The sequence below is a fragment of the Piliocolobus tephrosceles genome, chromosome 13 (assembly GCF_002776525.5).
Source record: "Piliocolobus tephrosceles isolate RC106 chromosome 13, ASM277652v3, whole genome shotgun sequence".
Taxonomy (NCBI): Eukaryota; Metazoa; Chordata; class Mammalia; order Primates; family Cercopithecidae; genus Piliocolobus; species Piliocolobus tephrosceles.
Genome location: NC_045446.1, coordinates 83,082,330 through 83,102,224, shown reverse-complemented (window position 1 = coordinate 83,102,224; position 19,895 = coordinate 83,082,330). Strand labels below are relative to the sequence as shown.

The 19,895-nt window shown below is 41.0% G+C and overlaps 1 protein-coding gene across 1 annotated transcript; it reads left to right on the top strand.

The window, feature by feature from the left end:
- The first annotated feature begins 3,232 nt into the window (after nt 1-3,232).
- Nucleotides 3,233-3,410, top strand: LOC111540948 (ATP synthase subunit ATP5MPL, mitochondrial). Its single transcript, XM_026450193.1, is given in 2 exon segments — nt 3,233-3,265; nt 3,267-3,410. Coding segments are annotated over 2 exon segments (177 nt in total).
- The last annotated feature ends 16,485 nt before the right edge of the window (nt 3,411-19,895 follow it).

The window sequence follows — 19,895 nt, the reverse complement described above, 5'->3', positions numbered from 1 at the left end:
AATTATGGGTCATGGCTGGTATTTGACTCTGTCCCCTGGCCCCTGGCTCCTGAATGCTTGCCTTGGTTCTAAGCAGAGAAAGGACTGAGAAGCAAAATGGCAGGGCTGTTTCTGGAACACACTAATCCACAGGCAGCCCTGCTTAGTGTGTTTTCTTCAATCAGAATATAACATAAAAACCAGGGAGCTACATAGCTGGCTCCTATACAGCTACCCATACTGCTTTTCTTTCCTTTTTAATTATTACTATCTCTGACAGAACGCTACAAATGCATGGGATGAAATTTCCAAAGGTGCAACAGAGCATACAGTTAAAAAGTAAGTTTTACTTCCCACACCTGTTCCCCATAGGAAACCGCTGGTTCTCGCAGTTACCAGTTTCCAATAACGTTCAGCCTCAGCAGCCTGGGGATTCCGTGCTTGGCAGGACAGCGGTAGGGATGCTGGATGCTGATGGGGGGAGGAGTTAGGAGTAGCTCAGATTGCAGAGTGAGTTAAGCACATGTGACAACTCCTGATGAGGCTCAGGGACTAGGGGCACATGGCGTGTGGGAAAATGAGCCAGGAAACTTTGGGAATTCATAACAAGATGGCCTTATTGGCACCCACAGGCTGGTGTGGCCTGGGGAAGTTGTGTACTATTATTATAGAAATATGTTCTCAGATGAAAGTTAAAAAATATAGATAAGTATATCTCACTATTTAAGTATATATATTAAATATATATGTGTGTATATATACACATATATCTATGTTACAGTTTTTCCTGCAATATGGAGCCCAAGCCCCAGTCTCCAAGTCTCATAGCAACCCAAGCATCAGCAAACAATGCCTCCAGAAGATAGAAACTGACACTCCTAAGGTCACCAGCAATCTTATCCCACAATGTCAGCTGAGCCACGAGAGGGAGCAACCACTGCAGAGTGGCAGCTAGCCTAGGCAAGCCACGACCCAGTTCCTGACATTGGCCCCAGGTGCATTCACAAGTGTGAGCACGTGTGCTGGTTGACCCAGGACCGCCTCAGTTTATACCTGGGATAATTGTTAAAAGGGTCCTTTTCCAATCTCAAGAACTGTCCCAAGTTTGTCAGTGAAGTACATGATCTCTCTGAATACAGTTCCCCTGTGCATCATCTCCCACTGTGCCACTCCTTCAGGGTGCTGGACCAATTATGGACATGTGAGTTAGCGGGGGTCAGCTGTCTACCATCTTTCAGACCCAAAGCTGCAACCATTTTTTTCCCCTAGGGCCTCTTCTGGGTCCAGCAGTCTCCTGTTTCTGGGACACAAAAGGGCCAATTCTACCTCCAGTTCAGGCAACAGAACTCCCCAGCTACCTTTCGGAGGACTGGATACCCTAAATGCTTATGCCTCTTTTTCCCAGTGAGCCCGATGCTCAGTAGTTCAAATGTAATTTACCACTGAGATATGTAATAAATATCTCAGGATATTTATTTCAGCCCCACTCTAATCCCTAGCATGTCATTTTCATGAGAAAAAAAGGAAAATAAAATTCTTCTATAATACTCAACTAGAAATTTCCAGAGGTTAATAATTTTGGAAGCATATTCTTCTGGATATGTATGTAAAGTCTTTTATTGGTTCTAGCTGTTTTTCATCGGATTTTTAAAGTTTTTCTGGGTAGGCAGTCATGATTTGCAAGTAATAATTATACTGACACCCAATATTTATTTATTTAACATTTTGAAAATTTTTATTTAGAGACTAAAACTTCTAGGATGTAATTGAATAACGATGATAGCAAGCATGTCTTCTTGCCGACTTTAATAGAATGCTTCTAGTATTTCACCGTTAAAATGATGTGATTTAAGGTTGGACTTTGTGTGAAGGGAGTATTCTCCTAAGCTTACCAAAATAATTACCTTGGTTGTAACTTATAGAATAAATTGTCAGTATCTTGACAATTTCATCTTGACAAAGATCAAGATATTTGCTTTTGTCCACATAAATGGCAATGGAACTATACCTTTGCTTTACTCAGATATCCAACTGTTGCAGCTCTTTCTCTTTCTACCTACAATAAAATATTAAATCCATAAATCATTAGATGCCTGGGTTTAAGTCTAGTTGTGGGAGTTTGCTAACTATTCTGAATTTCACTTTCTTTATCTGAAAATTAGAATTAAAAATACTGACTTCACAGAGTTGCTGCATTAACTTATTGCCTAGAATGTAGCAAGCATTCAATAAATGTATTATTATAGCTATTATATAATATATATTTCATTCTCTGATCCTATTGGAGATATAGATATTAAATATAATATATTAAATATATCACATATAATAATAAGAGAATGAAAATCTCCTTAGAAAAGACTTTTCAGTTAATGACAGTGGTGATTCTAGGATTATCTTAAGTTCACTGTGGTCTTTTCTTTAGAGGTGGTAGGATGCCCAACTGCTCCAGTTTGTTCTGGATAGGGGAGTGTCCCAGGATGAAGGACTTTTGGTGCTAAAACCAGAGAAGTCCTGGGTAAATTGGGACAAGTTGGTCACCTAGATCATGGTAATATTTGACTCCTTTCCTGTTTTCATCTGATCAGGCAGTCTCCTCCAGAGGACAAAAATAGCATTCAAAGAAAATTATTAAAGTCCTCCTGATGAACAGATATCACCATCATCATTTTAGTAATAATAATAATACTAATAATAATACTGTAATAATAAGCCACATTTAGAAGGAAACTAAATATCTCTTTCTAAGGAAATTTCTAGCAAACCAAGACAAACACTACTGGGATGATTTTCACAGAAGATGTACTCTCTGAGAGAGCACTAAGAAAGTAGCTATTCCAATGGGGCAGGAGGTAGAAAAGAGAAACTGGGGTACTTGGCATAGTTCAGATACTACAAATCTGGTGCTCCTGATCTACAGAAGGAAGTGTGGATATAGACCCACATTGAGAGTGAGAGTAACAGGAAGAGGTGCAAGAGTGAGGTGAATAATTCCCCTCTAGAAAGTTTGGGGCAAGCCTGGAGGGGATACTGGTTTTGTGGGCTCTTGCCAGGATAGTTGCTACCCACCTGTGCTCTGGCCTGAACCTGGCTGAGTCATCACCCAGAATGCTGTGATGGTGGGAGTAATTATAGCCCAGGAGGACATGGAAGCATCAAGTAATTACAGTCAAGGAGGACACGCCCCAAGCTATGGTGCTGCTGTGCACAGAGCATGAGGCAAGGTTCGGGCAGGTGTGGGAAAAAGGTATAGATGCTTCAAAGTATTATTAAAAATGTGTGGATTCCCCATGAAGCTCTACTATACTCAAGTTTACCAGGATATTTGGGTAGGAATGGGGCTGATGAACCTCACCGTTTATAAAATCTAGACTGCTAATAAAAGAAGTAAAGCTTTGAAAGCTCCGGTGCCTGCTCATGGTCATCACTAATCAGCTTTACGTGGCATACACATGAAATGAAACATCAGTCAGCCTGTAAATTTAAGCAAGCTGTGTTAGACTGTACACTTGTCTAAGTATCGCTTACTTCATGGCATGAATAAATGGATCTGTGAAATGCACTGAAAAAAAAAAAGATCAAGATCAGGAGTACAGTGGGAAACAGAGGTCATTGCTGGGTAAACTCAAAAGATGTAGTACACAGGCCAGAGACAGGGCTGAGACACTGGGCGTTAATTCTTACTACGTTAATTCTTACTAGATGCTGGACAGTTATTGTGGCTTCAATGAGATAATGCACATAGACGCAGAGTTCTTACATGGCACATAGTTAAAGCTTACTATCACCTATTTTTAGTTTTTGCACCTCTGAAAGCTAATCAACTAATTTCCCCTAGTATAGAAGCAGATGAACAAAAGTCAAAAATTGAAATTCTTTACCGGGAATAAAAGTTGTACAAGTTGTGTTTGTTCCACCAACAATTTCCTTTGATCCAAGTGGCCAGTATAGAAAGATCAATGTTCTTCTACAGTGGCTAGAGCACAAACAATGATATCAAGGGCACATATACTAGGAAGAGACCACTAATGACCTCTCACAGGCCTCCCAAGGTAGCATCATGACCTGAAATTACCCATGCAGGCCAGGAACTGTAATTTTATTCAGTCACAGAAAGAAACACTTATCTCAGGTGTTAGTTCTGCACAATCGTCAAACTTACAAGAGTGAATACAAACCAGTGTATCTTTTATTTGTAGTTTTAAATTTTTATTACTTTTATTTTTCAATAATTTAATACAATCAATCAATAAAAGAGGACCATGTATGGGCCAGTGGTGACAGTGTGTTACTAAACACAGATATTGGATAGACAATTAGCAGTGTCTGCTCCAACCATGGCATCAGTTTATTAATTTTCAATAATAAATTACTGTAAGAATTCTGGAGTCCTTATGATCAGTGCCAAGTGCCATGAAAAGTCCAGTCAAAATCAGAAACCATTGAATTTATTCCTTCAGAAGAAATTACTGCATAGGTCTATTTGACAAGCACAATCTTCCTTAAGATATTAGCTTAACCATAATCAAGAAGGTTGTCCTGAATGCAGAATACAAGCTAAGAAAGTTGACTGTTTAATGGCTTCAGGGAAGAAAGTTTCTGGCCCACAGAACTGGAAATACCAGCCAGGTCACAGCCTCTCTAGGACAGTGCTAAGACGGAAATTACTAACATTTGCTTCAGTAACTTTTCCTGCTTTTTCTATCCCCAAGTCACAAAATCACTTTTTAATGTATGCATTCTTTGCTTAGTCAAGTTAATATATCTACCTCAGTTATAGAAAACTTTTGCAAGCCCACAGGCCAGTTTTTCCTCTCTAAAGAGTTTTTTTGAATGTTTGCTTCGATTTGTAGCCCGTTTATTTCACTTTTTCTCCTTGTGCAAGCATCTCAAGTTATTCTGGTCACTTTACTGACACACCTATATACAGAGAGCAACTATCCAATCTCCCTGCTTTTTGACATTCGTCTTATCTTGTTTATAATATATAGGTAATTCCATGAAGTTTCTCAGGATCCCTTCTATTCAGTATGTTGTTGACTGAAATCTTTGGTCATCACCTTGGTCTCTGTGCCATTAATTGCCTCCTTTATTTCTTATATGTTAATTTATTATTCCACTGGATCCAGCTTCAGTCTACAAATGTAGTTAAGTCTCCACTGCCCCAAAAACCCTACCCTCAAGTCTGCAACTCTCAGGCTACTTTCCTTTCATGGTCGAGGGACTGGAAACAGCATTGTCATGCATCATTGCCCTCTTCCATGTATCAACACCTTGCAAACTGGCTCCTACAAGTTCCATACTCCAGTGGAACTTGCTTCTTGGAGTAGTACTAACTTTCAGTGATCTCTTCTCCCTGGGGTCTAGTGCTAGACCCCAAAAAGGGGTGAATGCCTGGCTTTGCTGACATTGCTCCCTGGCCATAGTTAAAAGAGAGACACACACTCAAGCTAGGTTACTTCTCTCTCCTGGGATTTGGAGCATGAACTGGAGAGGTGCAGAATTTTCTGGAGCAGAGCTGTATTAGTGGCTGCACCACCCTGGGAGAGGGGTCATAGATTCTTAGGAGGCCCCCAGAGCTGCCCTGGTTTCTATCCTTCCCGAACCTTGGTTGTTCATCTCCTCTGCTAACTCTCTGTGAGTTCTCCCAGAATCCTCCTTTAGGTACTGGCCTTAAATTCCCTTTTTTCTTTCTGTCTAAGCTAGGGACAGTCAGCTTCTATCCTTTACAACCTAATTAACCGGTTAATTCTTAACCAATTAATTCTCTTACCCTTTTTAACAATCCAGAAACATTGAACACTGAAGAATCCCCTTCCCTGCTGCAATTGTTTTTCTGTGTCTTTGCTGCCTTTGCATTCTTGTGGCTCCTTGTCCTGCAGCATTTTCTCAGGCCCCACTGTCACTCCTCTTCTTTCCCTTACCCTTGAATGAAAGGCTTCCTAAAATGTTTAAAAAATTTTTTTGTTTTGCTTTGAGACAGTCTCACTCTGTCACCCAGGCTGGAGTTCAGTGGCATGATCTTGGCCCACCACAGGCTCCACCTCCTGGTTTCAAGTGGTTCTCCTGTCTCAGCCTTCTGAGTAGCTGGGATTACAGGTGCATGCCAACATGCCCAGCTAATTTTTATATTTTTTAGTAGAGACAGGGTTTCACCATGTTGGCCAGGCTGGCATTGAACTCCTGATCTCAGGTGATCCACCCGCCTCGGCCTCCCAAAGTGCTAGAATCACAGGCATGAGCCATCGCCCGGCCCTTCCTAAAATATTATTTATGAGAATCCTTTTTACATTCTCACTTATTCAAATCAACAAAACAAAATTTGAATGAGCCAGATACTCCACCTCATTTCAGAATATTTTGAAGAGATAGTCTACAGAACATGACTATATATATGGTCATATTCTATTGGCACAGTCAAGCAACAAGACCTCCAAGTTCTAGATATACATTTCTGATTATCTACATGTATATTTGTGATTCAACTCACCAAAGATCACCTATTACCATCTGAAATTTAGTATGCTTAAAACTATACTCATTATTTCTGCCCTCAAATATGATCCTTTTTCTATCTTTCCAATCTCAATCCAGAACAGTGCCATCCTCCCATCATAAGCTTAAATATCAGAGTCATCTCTTATTCCCTCTTCCCACCTGGTCAATGCACAGGCTCTGTTGATTCTGACCCTGATACACATTCACCTCAGCAGAACATGCCCACAGGCACCCCCCCATCAAGTCTCCTTACATTTCACTTCCTGTTGCAGGGGTTTACTAACTCAGTGCCCAGCAATCTGGCTGTGCCCTACCCAGTCATCCTCCACATGGCTGCTTAAGTCTTTTAAAACTCAGATTTAATTGTGACAGTTCCCAGAAGAGAAGCCTTTCAGTGGTTCTCCAAGGGATGTTCATAAAAATTGCCGAGGAGTTCTGCAAAAGTGAAGATTCTTGGGCTGCAAATAAGAATTCCTCAGTCAGTTTCCAGAAATAAGGTATGAGTATTTTGAGAACCTCATCCCCCCACCCCCACCCAGGGATTTTGATATAGACCTACAGTTAAGTGTCATTGCTTTAATGGAACCTCAATGCCTACTGAACAGATCTCAAATTTCTCACTGTGATATTTAGGGCACCAACTTCTGCTTCAAGCCTTGTCTCCTTTAATTCCTTACATATTCCAAAGTCTGACAAATAGTGATGACAGTAGTTACTATTTCCCGAATGCCTCCTGACATCATGCCTTTCATTAGTCTGCTCTTGCCACTTGGAAAATCCTTTCTTCTCCATTTCTATTTCTCTCAATTACACCCTCCTTCAAGGTCAAGTTTGACTAATTTAGAGTAAAATACATTTACAGTATTTAGAGTGGTTATGGGGTCATACTAAGCCCTCTGTAATAGCAGTTAATGTTGTTATGATAATGATGATGATAAATAATACCTTATACCTCCATGAAGTCCTTACCACCCACTAAATCAGAACTAGTCTTTCCCTCCTTTGTGTTTCCATTGCACTTTGTTTCTAGTCCTTTTAGGGTATCTGCTAGATTCTGTTTTGCTTTTTGTACCCGTCTTACCTGTCCTGGTGAAGTGCAACCTTGTTAGTGAACTCTATCTTGGTCAGGTACTATATCATGTTCAAAACACAGCAGTTGCTCAATACATTTTCACACTTTTAAACTGAGTTCTAAATGATCTTTGTGAACTGTCACCCCCGCCAGAAACAGATGTTCAGCGGGATTCCCTGCCTGTTAGTCCAGCATGTTTTGTCTCTGAGCTGAGCAGGGGAGAAACCCGACTCGGAGCCCTTTAAATTAAACATGTATGTAGGTGGCAAAAGAATTTTTAATTAGAGCCTGGGCAAAGGAAACATTAACATTTGTTGAGTGCATACTCTGCCAGGACACTGTAGTGTGTTTGCCCTTGGAACAGCTGTGTAGCAGGAAGCTGCTTCTAACGTATTCTGTATTCTTTCCTCCCATTGTTTGCTTAAGGTAACATTTATGTCTGATATTTGCTTAATGTGTCTCTCAAGTCATTTCTGAGCATTGTAAAGAGGAAACGGTTCACTGGGTGGCAATGCCAGGCACTCAACACTGAGTAACTGATGTGTTAGTGGTGCTCTTTGAAAAGTATGATGTACTGTGAAGTGTCACACTATCTGGATAATTTGCTGTTACCATCAGCCAGGTGGCTGTTTAAATGGTTTTAGATTGAGGATGAGTTTCCAATAATTTTAGGCCTTCCCCAAATCCATACTCCTATGAGAAGTGGGGATTTTTGGCCCATGGCTTGATGTCCCTGTGAACAGTAGCAGAAATGTAGATCTGTTTTATGAGATAAGGGACTAAAGCGATTCTCTGAGCCCATGCTTCCACGTTGAATGGTAGTTAGGACTATAACACAGGTGACTATATAACTTATTGTTAAAACAGTGGAAGCTCAGCACAACAGAATCCACTGGGACTATCCACTGGGCGAATTGGTACCTCAGCTACCAGAGCACAGATCACTTCCATGCTGGGCATGGAGTCAGTGACATCTGCTTCTTTCAACTCCAGATAAAGTGCTAAAAGAGAGGGTGTGAACCCTGAGAGTAAGCATAAAGATCCTCTGGATGTACAGAATTCATCCTGAAGTGACTGAACAAAGCTAATGGGTGAATTTGATAAATCTCTGCACTGCAGCCTAATGAAAGAGCAGGCTTCTTAGTTGAAAGAGCGAATCATGCATTGGGGGCTTCTGAGGAAAGTTAGGCTTCTCCTCTAAATTCCACAGTGTGATGAGGGGCAGGAACGGACTTTGCCTGAACACAAAGGCTGATGCCTGAACTTAAGAGTCTCATTGATTGCATCCGGTGTTTTCTGGACTGTCCAACGAAGCCCTCTCCATGTCCTACCTTACCTTCAAAGCTCACTAAGAGATGAATGTCTCTCTCGGTATTCTCACTGTCCTCCAATCCCATTGCTTTCTCCTTCCTTAGAAGTGTTACACCCCCTCTACTACTGAAGTTGTGACTTACATTTATACAGCCCTGCTGAAAATCATTACCAACCTAGCTCAAAGGAATCTTTACTTATTCTGAATCCCTCTAGCACTGAGTTGTTTAGTCCACTTTGCCCTTGTGACACATAGCCTTGCATTGTTAGTTGTTCTTTTCACCTGAACTGTTTTGTCTTCTCAAATTGATTGAGAATATAAGTCATATATTATTGTTCTTTCTTCATCCACATTACTCAATTATCAATGAATATTTATTGATTGATTTTGAAAACCTAATTTTGTATGTTGAACCATCTTGGTTTTGTTCTGAATAGAAGAGTTATTTATGTTACCAAAATGTACCTGGACTTTCCCTTTATTTCTGACCATATCACCAAAAAAAGAAAAAGTCCTCCAAATCTGGAACTTACATCAGACTTCTTGGAGGAATGGGGAGATGAGTTAATATTTTAACTCACAAGGGTGATGCTAGAAGCCTAAAGTATATAGCAGAAGTGGTAGGATGAATAGAATTGTTAAAATCCACAGAGGGGCCGGGCGCAGTGGCTTGTGCCTGTAATCCCAGCACTTTGGGAGGCCAAGGTGGGCGGATCACGAGGTAAAGAGTTCGAAGCCTGGCCAACATGGTGAAGCCTCGTCTCTACTAAGAATACAAAAATTAGCCAGCTGTGGTGGTGTGTGCCTGTAATCCCAGCTACTCAGGAGGCTGAGGCAGGAGAATCACTTGAACCCGGGAAGTGGAGGTTGCAGTGAGCTGAGATCACGCCACTGCACTCCAGCCTAGGCAACTCTGTCTCAGGGGGAAAGAAAAAAAAAAAAAATCATCAGATTGGAATTGGGATCCTGGGTTTGGTTCTTATGATTACTAAGTCTTAGAATTTACTTATTCTCTGAACCTCAGTTTGTTCATTTGTAAAATATTGATCATAATATGTATTTCTGTAGGTTTATTGTGAAGATTAAATGAGACAACATATAAGAAAATACTAAGAATGATGCCTAGAACAGTGTATGTTAAATAATTCTCAGTCTGAATGAGTCACTGATGTTGTTTTAGAGTATGCCAAATCCTGTAATTCTGGGTATTTTGGTTTCCTTAAAGAGCCACATTTGAAAGATCACCAATGGAGATAAGGTCAAACTTGTTAGATGGTAAATAGTCTCTTGACATAAGTAATGGAACCCAAAGACCTAAATAGAGGATGGATTAGTACCCATTTATAATACACAAAATGAACTGTTCCTTGGTCAATTTCTCCCTTCTTTGACTTAATACAATGGCCTACTATTAAGTAATCAATCATTGATCTAATTTATTATACAATGAATGCAGTCTATTGAGAAAGTCAGATCAAAATGCTTAGCTGTTTTATGAGGGAAAAATCAGATGAGGAACAATTGTGTGTTGTTATCACTAAAAATCAAAATTAATAGGAACAGTAGCCTATAAATGAAGCATAATGTGATTGGCTACCAGCCTGGTCTTAAAGAAAATGGGTTGGTAACATTTTCTTAAATGGTACCTTTTTCCAAGGACCTCTTATCTTAAAATCTTCTGAGGGCATGGGCTAGAATGCAGTCCTCCAACTGGAACTTCTCCTTTTTCCTGAATGGAAGCTTTCTAACTTCCATGCCGCTTCTTTTTATTACCAAAAAGCACATATATGTTGGTGTTTATTTTCTCTGATCAGTTTTATGGGGAATCTATATCTCTTAAGCAGATTTCCCAAATGAGTATGGAACTATTCTTTCCCAATGTGGTTGGTATTGTCAACAAGGTTATTAAATTGTGAGCAAGCTCCTTGAATAATCATGAAAAGTGTCCCAGGTAGCAGGAATTCCAGGATTCCTCATGCATAACATGCGTCTCAGGTGACCTACTTACCACAAATAAGTCTTTCACACACTCCTTTTGAACTGTGATGAAAGTAAGCTATACAAAAGCTGACAGGTACAGACTGTCAAATTAAATCTCAAACTAGACCTTGATGTTAAAATCTTGAAATAGACAGGACTTATCAAGTTAAATTTACATGTGAGGATCATGAGTCCTTAGCATCCAGAGAAAACCCAGACTTTTGTACTTGGCATGATAATAGTTTTATTTGAAGACAACACAAGTAAAACAATTTCCTTGCAAATTAATGTCTAACCAATACATAATGCTTAGAATGGAAAGAAGCAAATTTTGTGAAGCACCCTTTTTCTTTTGAGTCTTTGGGAGTACACTTGAGATTCATTATAATATAAGCTTTAAAGCCTTTTACCCGTCATGTTAAATACCAAAAGGAATAACTTGGATGTGGGAAAATAAAAGTGTCCTTTCCAGCACTTGCTGTAAGTCACTTTTTTTTTTTTTTTTTTTTTTTTTTGAGATGGAGTCTCGCTCTCTCACTCAGGCTGGAGTGCAGTGGCATGATCTCAGCTCACTGAAACCTCTGCGTCCCAGGTTCAAGCGATTCTCCCCTCAGCCTCCTGAGTAGCTGGGACTACAGGTGCGTGCTACTACGGCTAATTTTTTGTATTTTTGGTAGAGACGGGGTTTCACCGTGTTAGCCAGGGTGGTCTCTATCTCCTGACCTCGTGATCCACCCGCCTCGGCCTCCCAAAGTGCTGAGATTATAGGCGTAAGCCATTGCGCCTGGCCAAGTCACTTTTTTATTGTCCTTCAAAAAGTAGTATTTTCAGAAGACAATGCTTAATATGTTGGTTGTGGCATTTGTGTTGGAATTAACTGCCATCAGTGAAGCTCAGTTAGCTGATTTCAGGCTGATCTTCTGAATCTTTCATTAGCTATATGAGAATGGATAGACAGAAATGTACAATGTTGTAATGACTAAATCACACCACTGACCTATGGTCAGAACTGTGAGTGGCTCTCACAACCTGGCAGCTTAGGTGCTTAGGTTCTCAAGAAGCCATGAGGCAATAAAGTAGATAATAGTATATGTCCTAAAGTTGCAATTAGATTTGGTTTTCATCTGTGAAATTTTGGGCAAGTCTCTGAGTCTAAGCTTGTCTTTTCTTTCTTTCCATTTCTAAATTTATTGAGGCATAATTGATGAAATTGTATATATTTATAGTGTCCAATATGATCTTTTGTTATATGCATACATTGTGAAATGATGACCAATATTAAGCTAATGAACATATCCCTCACCTTGCATAGTTATCTTTATTGGGTAGAGAGTGTGTGGAGAGAACATTTAAGATCAACTCTCAGCAAATTTCAAGTATAAACTCCAGAATTATTAACTGCAGTCATCATGCTACGTAACTGAGACTTTGTACTCTTTCACCAATATCTCCCTATATCCTCCACCCCCAGCTCTTAGCAACTACCATTCTACTGTCTGCATCTATGAGCTCAGCTTCTTAAGATCCCAACATAAGTAAGATGATGCAGTATTTGTCTTCTATGCCTGGCTTATTTCACTTAGCAAAGTGGCCTCTAGGTTCATTCATATTGTTAGAAATGACGGGATTTCATCCTTTTTTAAGGCTGAATAAAATTCCATTGTGTGTACATATACGTATTATATACCATGTTTTCTTTATCCATTTATCCACCAATGGACACATCTTATTATTTTGAATAATGCTGCAAGGAACATGAGAGTGCAGCTATTTCTTCTATATACTGATATCATTTCTTTTGGATATATGCCCAACAGTGGGGCTGTGGCATCATGTGCTAGTTCTATTTTTAATTTTAATTTTTAATATCTTAGTTCCATTGATGTTTTCTGTTGTTTTTTCAGCTTCTATTTCATTTATTTTTCCTCTGATCTTTGCTATTTCCTTCTTTCTACTGAATTAAGGCTTTGTTCTTTTTCTATTTCCTTGAGGTATAAAGTTAGGTTGTTTATTTGAGATCTTTCTTTTTCTTATTCTAGGCATTTATGGTTATAAACCTCACTCTTAGAACTGCTTCTGGTGTGTCCAATAAATTTTGGTATGCTGTGTTTCCATTTTTGTTTGTTTCAAGATATCTTAAAATTTCCATTTAGATTTTTTGACCCTTTGGTTGTTCAGGAGCATGTTGTTTAATTTTTACGTAATTATGAATTTTCCAATTTTCCTCCTGTTACTGATTTCTAGTTTCATACCATTGTGGTCAGAAGGGATACTTGATATGATTTCAAATTCTTGAATGTGTTAAGACTTGGTTTGTGGCCTGGCGTATGATCTATCCTGGAGAGTATCTCACTTGCACTTGAGAAAAATGTGTATTCTGCTGCTGTTGGGAGAAATGTTTTGTATATGTCTGTTAGGTCCATTTGGTCTAAGTTATAGTTTAAGTCCAGTATTTCCTTATATTTCTATTTGGTTACCTGTCCATTGTGAAATGTAGGATATTGAAGTCCCATGCTGTTATTGCATTGCTATCTCTCCCTTTGGATCTATTAATATGTACTTTACATATTTAGGTGCTCTGATATCAGGTGCATATGTGTTTAAAATTATAATATTATTTTGATGAAATGACTCCTTTATCATTATGCAATAACCTTATTTGTCTCTGTTTTACAGTTTTTGACTTAAAGTCTATTTTGTCTGCTATAAGTATAGTTATCCCTACTTTCTTTTGGTTTCCATTTGCATGAAATATCTTTTTCCATCACTTCCCTTTCAGTATGTGTGTGTCCTTAAAGGTGAAGTGAGTCTTTTGTGGGCAGCATATAGTTTGGTCTTGTTTTTCATCCATTCAGCTGCTCTTTGTCTTTTGATTGAAGAATTTAATCAATTTATATTCAAGGTAATTATTGATAAGTAAAGACTTACTATTGCCATTTTGTTACTTGTTTTCTGGCTGTTTTGTAGATCTTTTGTCCCTTTCTTCTCTTACTGTCTTTCTTTGTAATTTGATTATTTTCTATAATGGTGTGCTTTGATTCCGTTCTCTTTATCTTTTGTGTATCAACTACAGGTTTCTGTCTTATGGTTACTATGACGTTTGCATAAAACACCTTATAGTTATAACAGTCTATTTTAAGCTGATAATAATTTCAATTACATGCAAAAACTCTACATGTCTATTCCCTATCCACCTTTTCTGCTTCTGATGTCACAAATTGGCATCTTTTTACATTGTATATCTGTTAACTAATTATTGTAGTGATAATTATTTTATTATTGTCTTTTAACCTTTATACTAGAGTTATAAATGATTTATATACCACTATTACAGTATCAGAGTATTCTGGATTTGACAATATACTCACTTTAACCAGTGAGTTTTATACTTTTACATGTTTTCATGTTACTAATTAGCATCTAGAAAAAACTTGTATTTTTTTCTTTCTAGGTTGGTCTTGAGGTCTTTTATGAGAGTGGCTATAAACTCTAGCCCTGCCCTGAGTGTCCAGGGAATTTGGTTATAGATGCTAACAGTGTATCTTTCATGTGATACTTCTTTGTTCTGGTGGATGACCTAAAGCTTAAGTGTCCTACCTGTGATCATGTGTCTGTCTCCTAGGAAACTTTTTTATACTGGCAGACACCCTTATGGCTCTTGTGACCTGTGTCCTGTTTATTTCTACCAAGATAGTCACTCTCTAGGAAAGCCCTGAACAGAAAAGAATTTATGCTTCAGGTGCACCAATCAAGTAAGACACAGAGGAGGCAATTCCACAAAACCCATGAAATGACAGAAGCAGTGTATTACTTACAAATCCAGGCCAAAAGGAAGGAGAGGGCTGTTGAGGAAATTCTCACTCAAGCAGTGAGTGGGGAGCAAAAGAAAGAGAAGGAACTATGAGCCTAAGCCTTTACCAGGGTGCAGGGCACTACCCAACCAGGTTTTCCATGAGGAGTTCTAATTGTTGAATTTAGAGCAAGTAGATAAGTGTTCCATGGGGTCACGCTGTGACTGACAGGTGGTCACTGCAGCATACGTGAGCAGTTCCTATGGGTGGGAGGGTCAGTAGGATAAGTCAGGTAAGTTGTATCTATTAATAGCTGTTCCATATGAAAGTGGTCACTAAGAGGCAATTGCATAAGACGGATAACTGGATCAACCACATTGAGGAACTATGAGAAGGCAGAGAACTGAACACTATGTGTTAAGGGTGACTAAGCCCTGCTTCTGGTATAAGAAACTTCAACTTATATTTAAAATGGATGCTGAGGAAATATAAAATTATAATTCACTACAGTGTCTTTATATTTCAGGATAAAGAACTCCCTTTAGCCTTTCTTGTAAGGTAGGTCTAGTGGTGATAAACTCCCACAGCTTTTGTTTGTCTGGGGAAATCCTTCTCTCTCCGTTGTTGAAGGACAACCTTGCCAGGTACAATATTCTTGGCTGGCAGTTTTTTTTTTTCTTTCAGCACTCTGAATATATCACCACTCTCTTTCACAGCTTACAAGGTTTCTGCTAAGAAATCTACTGATAGTCATGTGGGTGTTCCTTTTTATGTGACAAGTTGTTTTCCTCTTGTTGCTTACAAAATTCTCTGTGTTTGATTTTTGACAATTTGATTATAATGTGGCTTGCTTAAGACCTCTTTCTGGTCAACCTATTTGGAGTTCTTTGGGCTTCATGGATTTGGACATCCACTTCCCTTTCCAGAATTGTTAAGTTTTCTGTCATTTATTTAAATAAGTTTTCTGTTCCTTTCTCTTTTTCTGTTCCTTCTGGAATGCCCATCACGCATATATTAGTTCACTTGATGGTGTCCCAATAAGTCCTGTAGGCTTTCTTCACTCTTTGTTACTCTTTTTGTTGTTTATTATTCTTTCTCTAGCTGAGCTATTTCAAATGACCTGTCTTTGAGCTCACCGAGTCTTTCTTCTGCTTAATTGAATCTGCTATTAAAGCTCTCTATTGAATATTTCAGTTCAGTCATTGTGTTCTTCAGCTCCAGAATTCCTGGTTGGTTCCTCTGTTTGGTTCATTTTTATGGTTTCTAGTTCTTTTTTGAACTTTAAATTTTGTTCACATGTCATCTTCCTGATGTCATTTGGTTGTTTGTCTGTATTCACATATAGTCCACTGAACCTCTTTAAGATTTTTATTTTGACTTCTTTTTCAGACAGTTAGTAGCTTTCCATTTCTTTAGGATCAGTTACTGATACTTTATTTTGTTTTAATGGTAGTGTCACGCTTCCCTGATTATTCTTGATCCTTGTGGCCTTGTGTTGGTGTCTACACATTGGAAGACATGGGTACCTTCTCCAAACTTTACTGATTAACTTTGGCAGGGAAAGCCCTTCACCACTATAGACACTTTTAGTCTGTCTATAGATTATGTGTGAACTAACTGGCAGAGTTGTTGATGGGCTGGCCTGGTGCCTAGGTCAGTGGGTCGGCGGGCCTGGGGCCTGGGTTCATTGGGAGGAGCCTGAATCCACAGAGGCTTCCCTGGCACTGGGATGGGTATTGAGCCTGAATTTGCAGGGGCCAGCCTGTGATTGGGCTAGGCCTAGAGCCTGGGACTCTGGGGGCTGGGTCATGGGGGCAGGGCTGGCGCTGGTGTCTGTGGAAAAGTTGGGTGCTCACTTCATTCTACTTCCTCCATGCAGAGGGTATCTGTCTTCATGCTGTGCTGCTAGGGCTTGGGGGAAAAGGGATGAAAGCAATGTGAAATTATCTTTCCTACACTCTTTGTCTTTTTTTGTGAGTGGACAGTTATTCAAACTGATGTTTCTGGAAAGGGACAAGTCCTGGAAGTTCCACAATCCTGCTCTCATGCTGATAAACCTAAACCTCAATTTTTTCAACTAAAAATGAAGTACTATTGATTTGCTTTCTAAGAAACTGATTTGCTTTCCAGGAAACTAATTTGCTTTCTAGGCACACCAGGGTGAGTATTAAAGGACCAGCAAGTAGGCAAGGTTAGGAGCAAAACTGCAAATTTATTTTTTGGTCACCTAGCTTCAGGGAAGAAGGTGTGGAGGGTGAGGTCTGTCGGCCTCCGGCAAAGGAGGCTGAGAGTCGCCCGGTGGAGCTCTCGGGCGGAGTTCCTGCAGTCCGGAAAGGAGTGGGAGCTGAGAAAGTGCATGCAGAGAGCCCTCCGGGAGCGGCTTTTATGTCCTGGGCCTGGGAGTGGGGGGGCAGTGGGCGGGACATAGGCGGGTCCCGGCCGGGCAGTAGGCGTGGCTAGGCGGGTTCCGGTTTTTCTCCGTGGGAGGTCGGGTTAGCCTGCCCAGTGGACCTGTGTCTTTCCCGGGCGCGGGAAAGTTGACGGTGAAGAACCCAGAACTGCGCCATCTTGCCTCTGTTCGTCCAAACAACTATTACACCTGCTTATATTATTGTTGTACAGGATAAATTAGGTAAAGTTGAAAAGCACTTAGCATGGGGCCTTACTCAATACAAATTAGATTTTGTTGTTATATTTATTATTAATACTTTTGACAAAATTAATTAGACCATTGTGATATGAGGACTCCCACTTTTATTACTTTTTAGATATGACTAACAGAATAAAAGAGAGCAAGCGAGAATCTAATTAACAGTACTAAACTGAACAAACATCACTCTGTTTATTCTACCTTGTGTTTTGCCCCCATTCCTGCCCCACTGCCAAAAGGCAGAAAAATAGAGCCTCCATGAATAATTTTTCCAGGATAACTTACAATGTGATGGCCCAGTCTTGGTGAGAGATGACAATGTGCTAGCAGCCCTCACTCCTAGCGCCTCCTTGGCCTCTCCGTTCTCTCTGGTGGCGCTTGAGGAGCCCTTCAGCCCGCGGGGGCACTGTGGGAGCCCTTCTCTGGGCTGGCTGAGGCCAAAGCCTCCTCCCTCTGCTTGCAGGGAGGTGTGGAGGGACAGACCCCTGCGGAACCGGGGCTGCTTGCTGCGTTGGGGGGCCACTGCGCCCCGGCAGGCGCGGGGCTCAGAAGGTCCCGCACACGGAGCGGCCAGCAGGCACCACAGAGGCAGGGTAGTGAAGGCCTTAGCACCTGGGCCAGCAGCTGCGGAGGTTGCACCAGGTCCCCCAGCAGTGCCAGCCAGTGGTGCTGCACTCACATTCTTGCCGGGCCTTAGCTGCCTCCCCAGGGGGCAGGGCTAGGACCCAGCCCACCATGTCTGAGCTCCCCACCTGCAGTGGGCTCCTGCACGGCCTGAGCCTCCCCGCCAGGCACTGCCCCCTGCTGCGTGGCACCTGGTCCCATCCACCGCCCAAGGGCTGAAGAGTGCACGCCCCGCTTGGGATTGGTGGGCAACTCCGCCTGCAGCCCCCCTGCAGGATCCACTAGGTGAAGCCAGCTGGGCTCCTGAGCCTGATGGGGACTTGGAGAACTTTTATGTCTAGCTAGAGGATCGTAAATATACCAATGAGCACTCTGTGTGTAGCTCAGGGTTTGTAAATACACCCATTGGTACTCTGTGTCTAGCTATCCTAGTGGTGACTTGGAGAACTTTTCTGTCTAGCACTCTCTGTCTAGCTCAAGGACTGTAAACGCACCAATCAGCACTCTGTCAAAACGGACCAATCAGCTCTCTGTAAAATAGACCAATCAGCTCTCTGTAAAATGGACCAATCAGCAGGATGTGGGTGGGGTCAGATAAGGGAATAAAAGCAGGCTGCACAAGCAAGCAGTGGCAACCCGCTTGGGTCCCCTTTTGTGATGTGGAGGTTTTGTTCTTTTGCTCTTTGCAATAAATCTTGCTGCTGCTCACTCTTTGGGTCCACGCTGCTTTTATGAGCTGCAACACTCACCGCGAAGGTTTGCAGCTTCACTCCTGAAGCCAACGAGACTGCGAACCCACGGGGGAAAAATGGACTTCAGACACGCTGCCTTTAAGAGCTGTAACACTCACCACAAAGGTCTGCAGCTTCACTCCTGACAGTGATACCACGAACCCACCAGAAGAAGGTCCAGACACATCTGAACGTCTGAGGGAACAAACTACGGACACGCCATCTTTAAGAACTTGTAACACTCACTGTGAGGGTCAGGGGCTTCATTCTTGAAGTTAGTGAGACCAAGAACTCACAAATTCCGGACACATGGGAACAGTATATCCTCAGTAGGGCCCTCCTGAGACTGGCCAGGGAGAAGGGTAAAAGAGAAGAGATGAGGAGATTTGAGGAAATTTTGCTGCAATTTAAAAGTCCTGAAGAGGGCAGGTGTGATGGCAGATGCTTGTATTCCCAGTGCTTTGGGAGGTTGAGGCAAGAGGACAGCTTGAATGCAGGAGTTCAAAACCAGCCTGTGCAACAAAGTGAGATCCCATCTCTACAAAAAATTTAAAAATTAGCCAGAAATGCTGGCACACAACCTGCAGTCTCAGCTACCCGGGAGGCTGAGACAGGAGGATCACTTGAGCCCAGGAGGTCAAGGCTGCAGTGAGTTGTTTTTGTGCCACTGCACTCCAACTTGGGTGACAGAGTGAGATCCTGCTTAAAAAAAAATGCCCTGAAGAAATGAGAAAAAGCTAGGGATGATAGATGGATAGGGAGAATGCGTGGCATATGAGAAAGAGCCCTCACTTGGCACCTATGTACCACTTTATGCAGCATGCTTTATTTCCTTTGGTCAGAGGCTGCCCTGGCAAGGGAATGGGCTTTTAACTTGAGTTTTCAGGACCCTCCTTATGACTTAGTTAGGCCTGGAGCCAAGGGCTCTGGGGATAGCCTAGTGTCAGAGTTTATAGGGGTCAAAATCAAGAAAACAGCCACTTTAGTAACTGCTGTACTCTTACCTCACAATTATTGGCCTGTATAAATCAGTATCCCCCCAAAAGTTATTGAGATGGTACTGAAAGCCCATAAGAATCCAAATTTTGAGAACTTTTTGGGATGGGAATGTGATTATCTATTGCTTGAATAAATGTTTCTAGAGACTATGTGATGGAGGAGACAACAGTCATTTAGACCTGGGTTAGAATCTTGGCTTTACTATTGGATTTTGAGTAAATTGCTTCTCTTAATCTAAGTTTCTTGATTTGTAAAATGG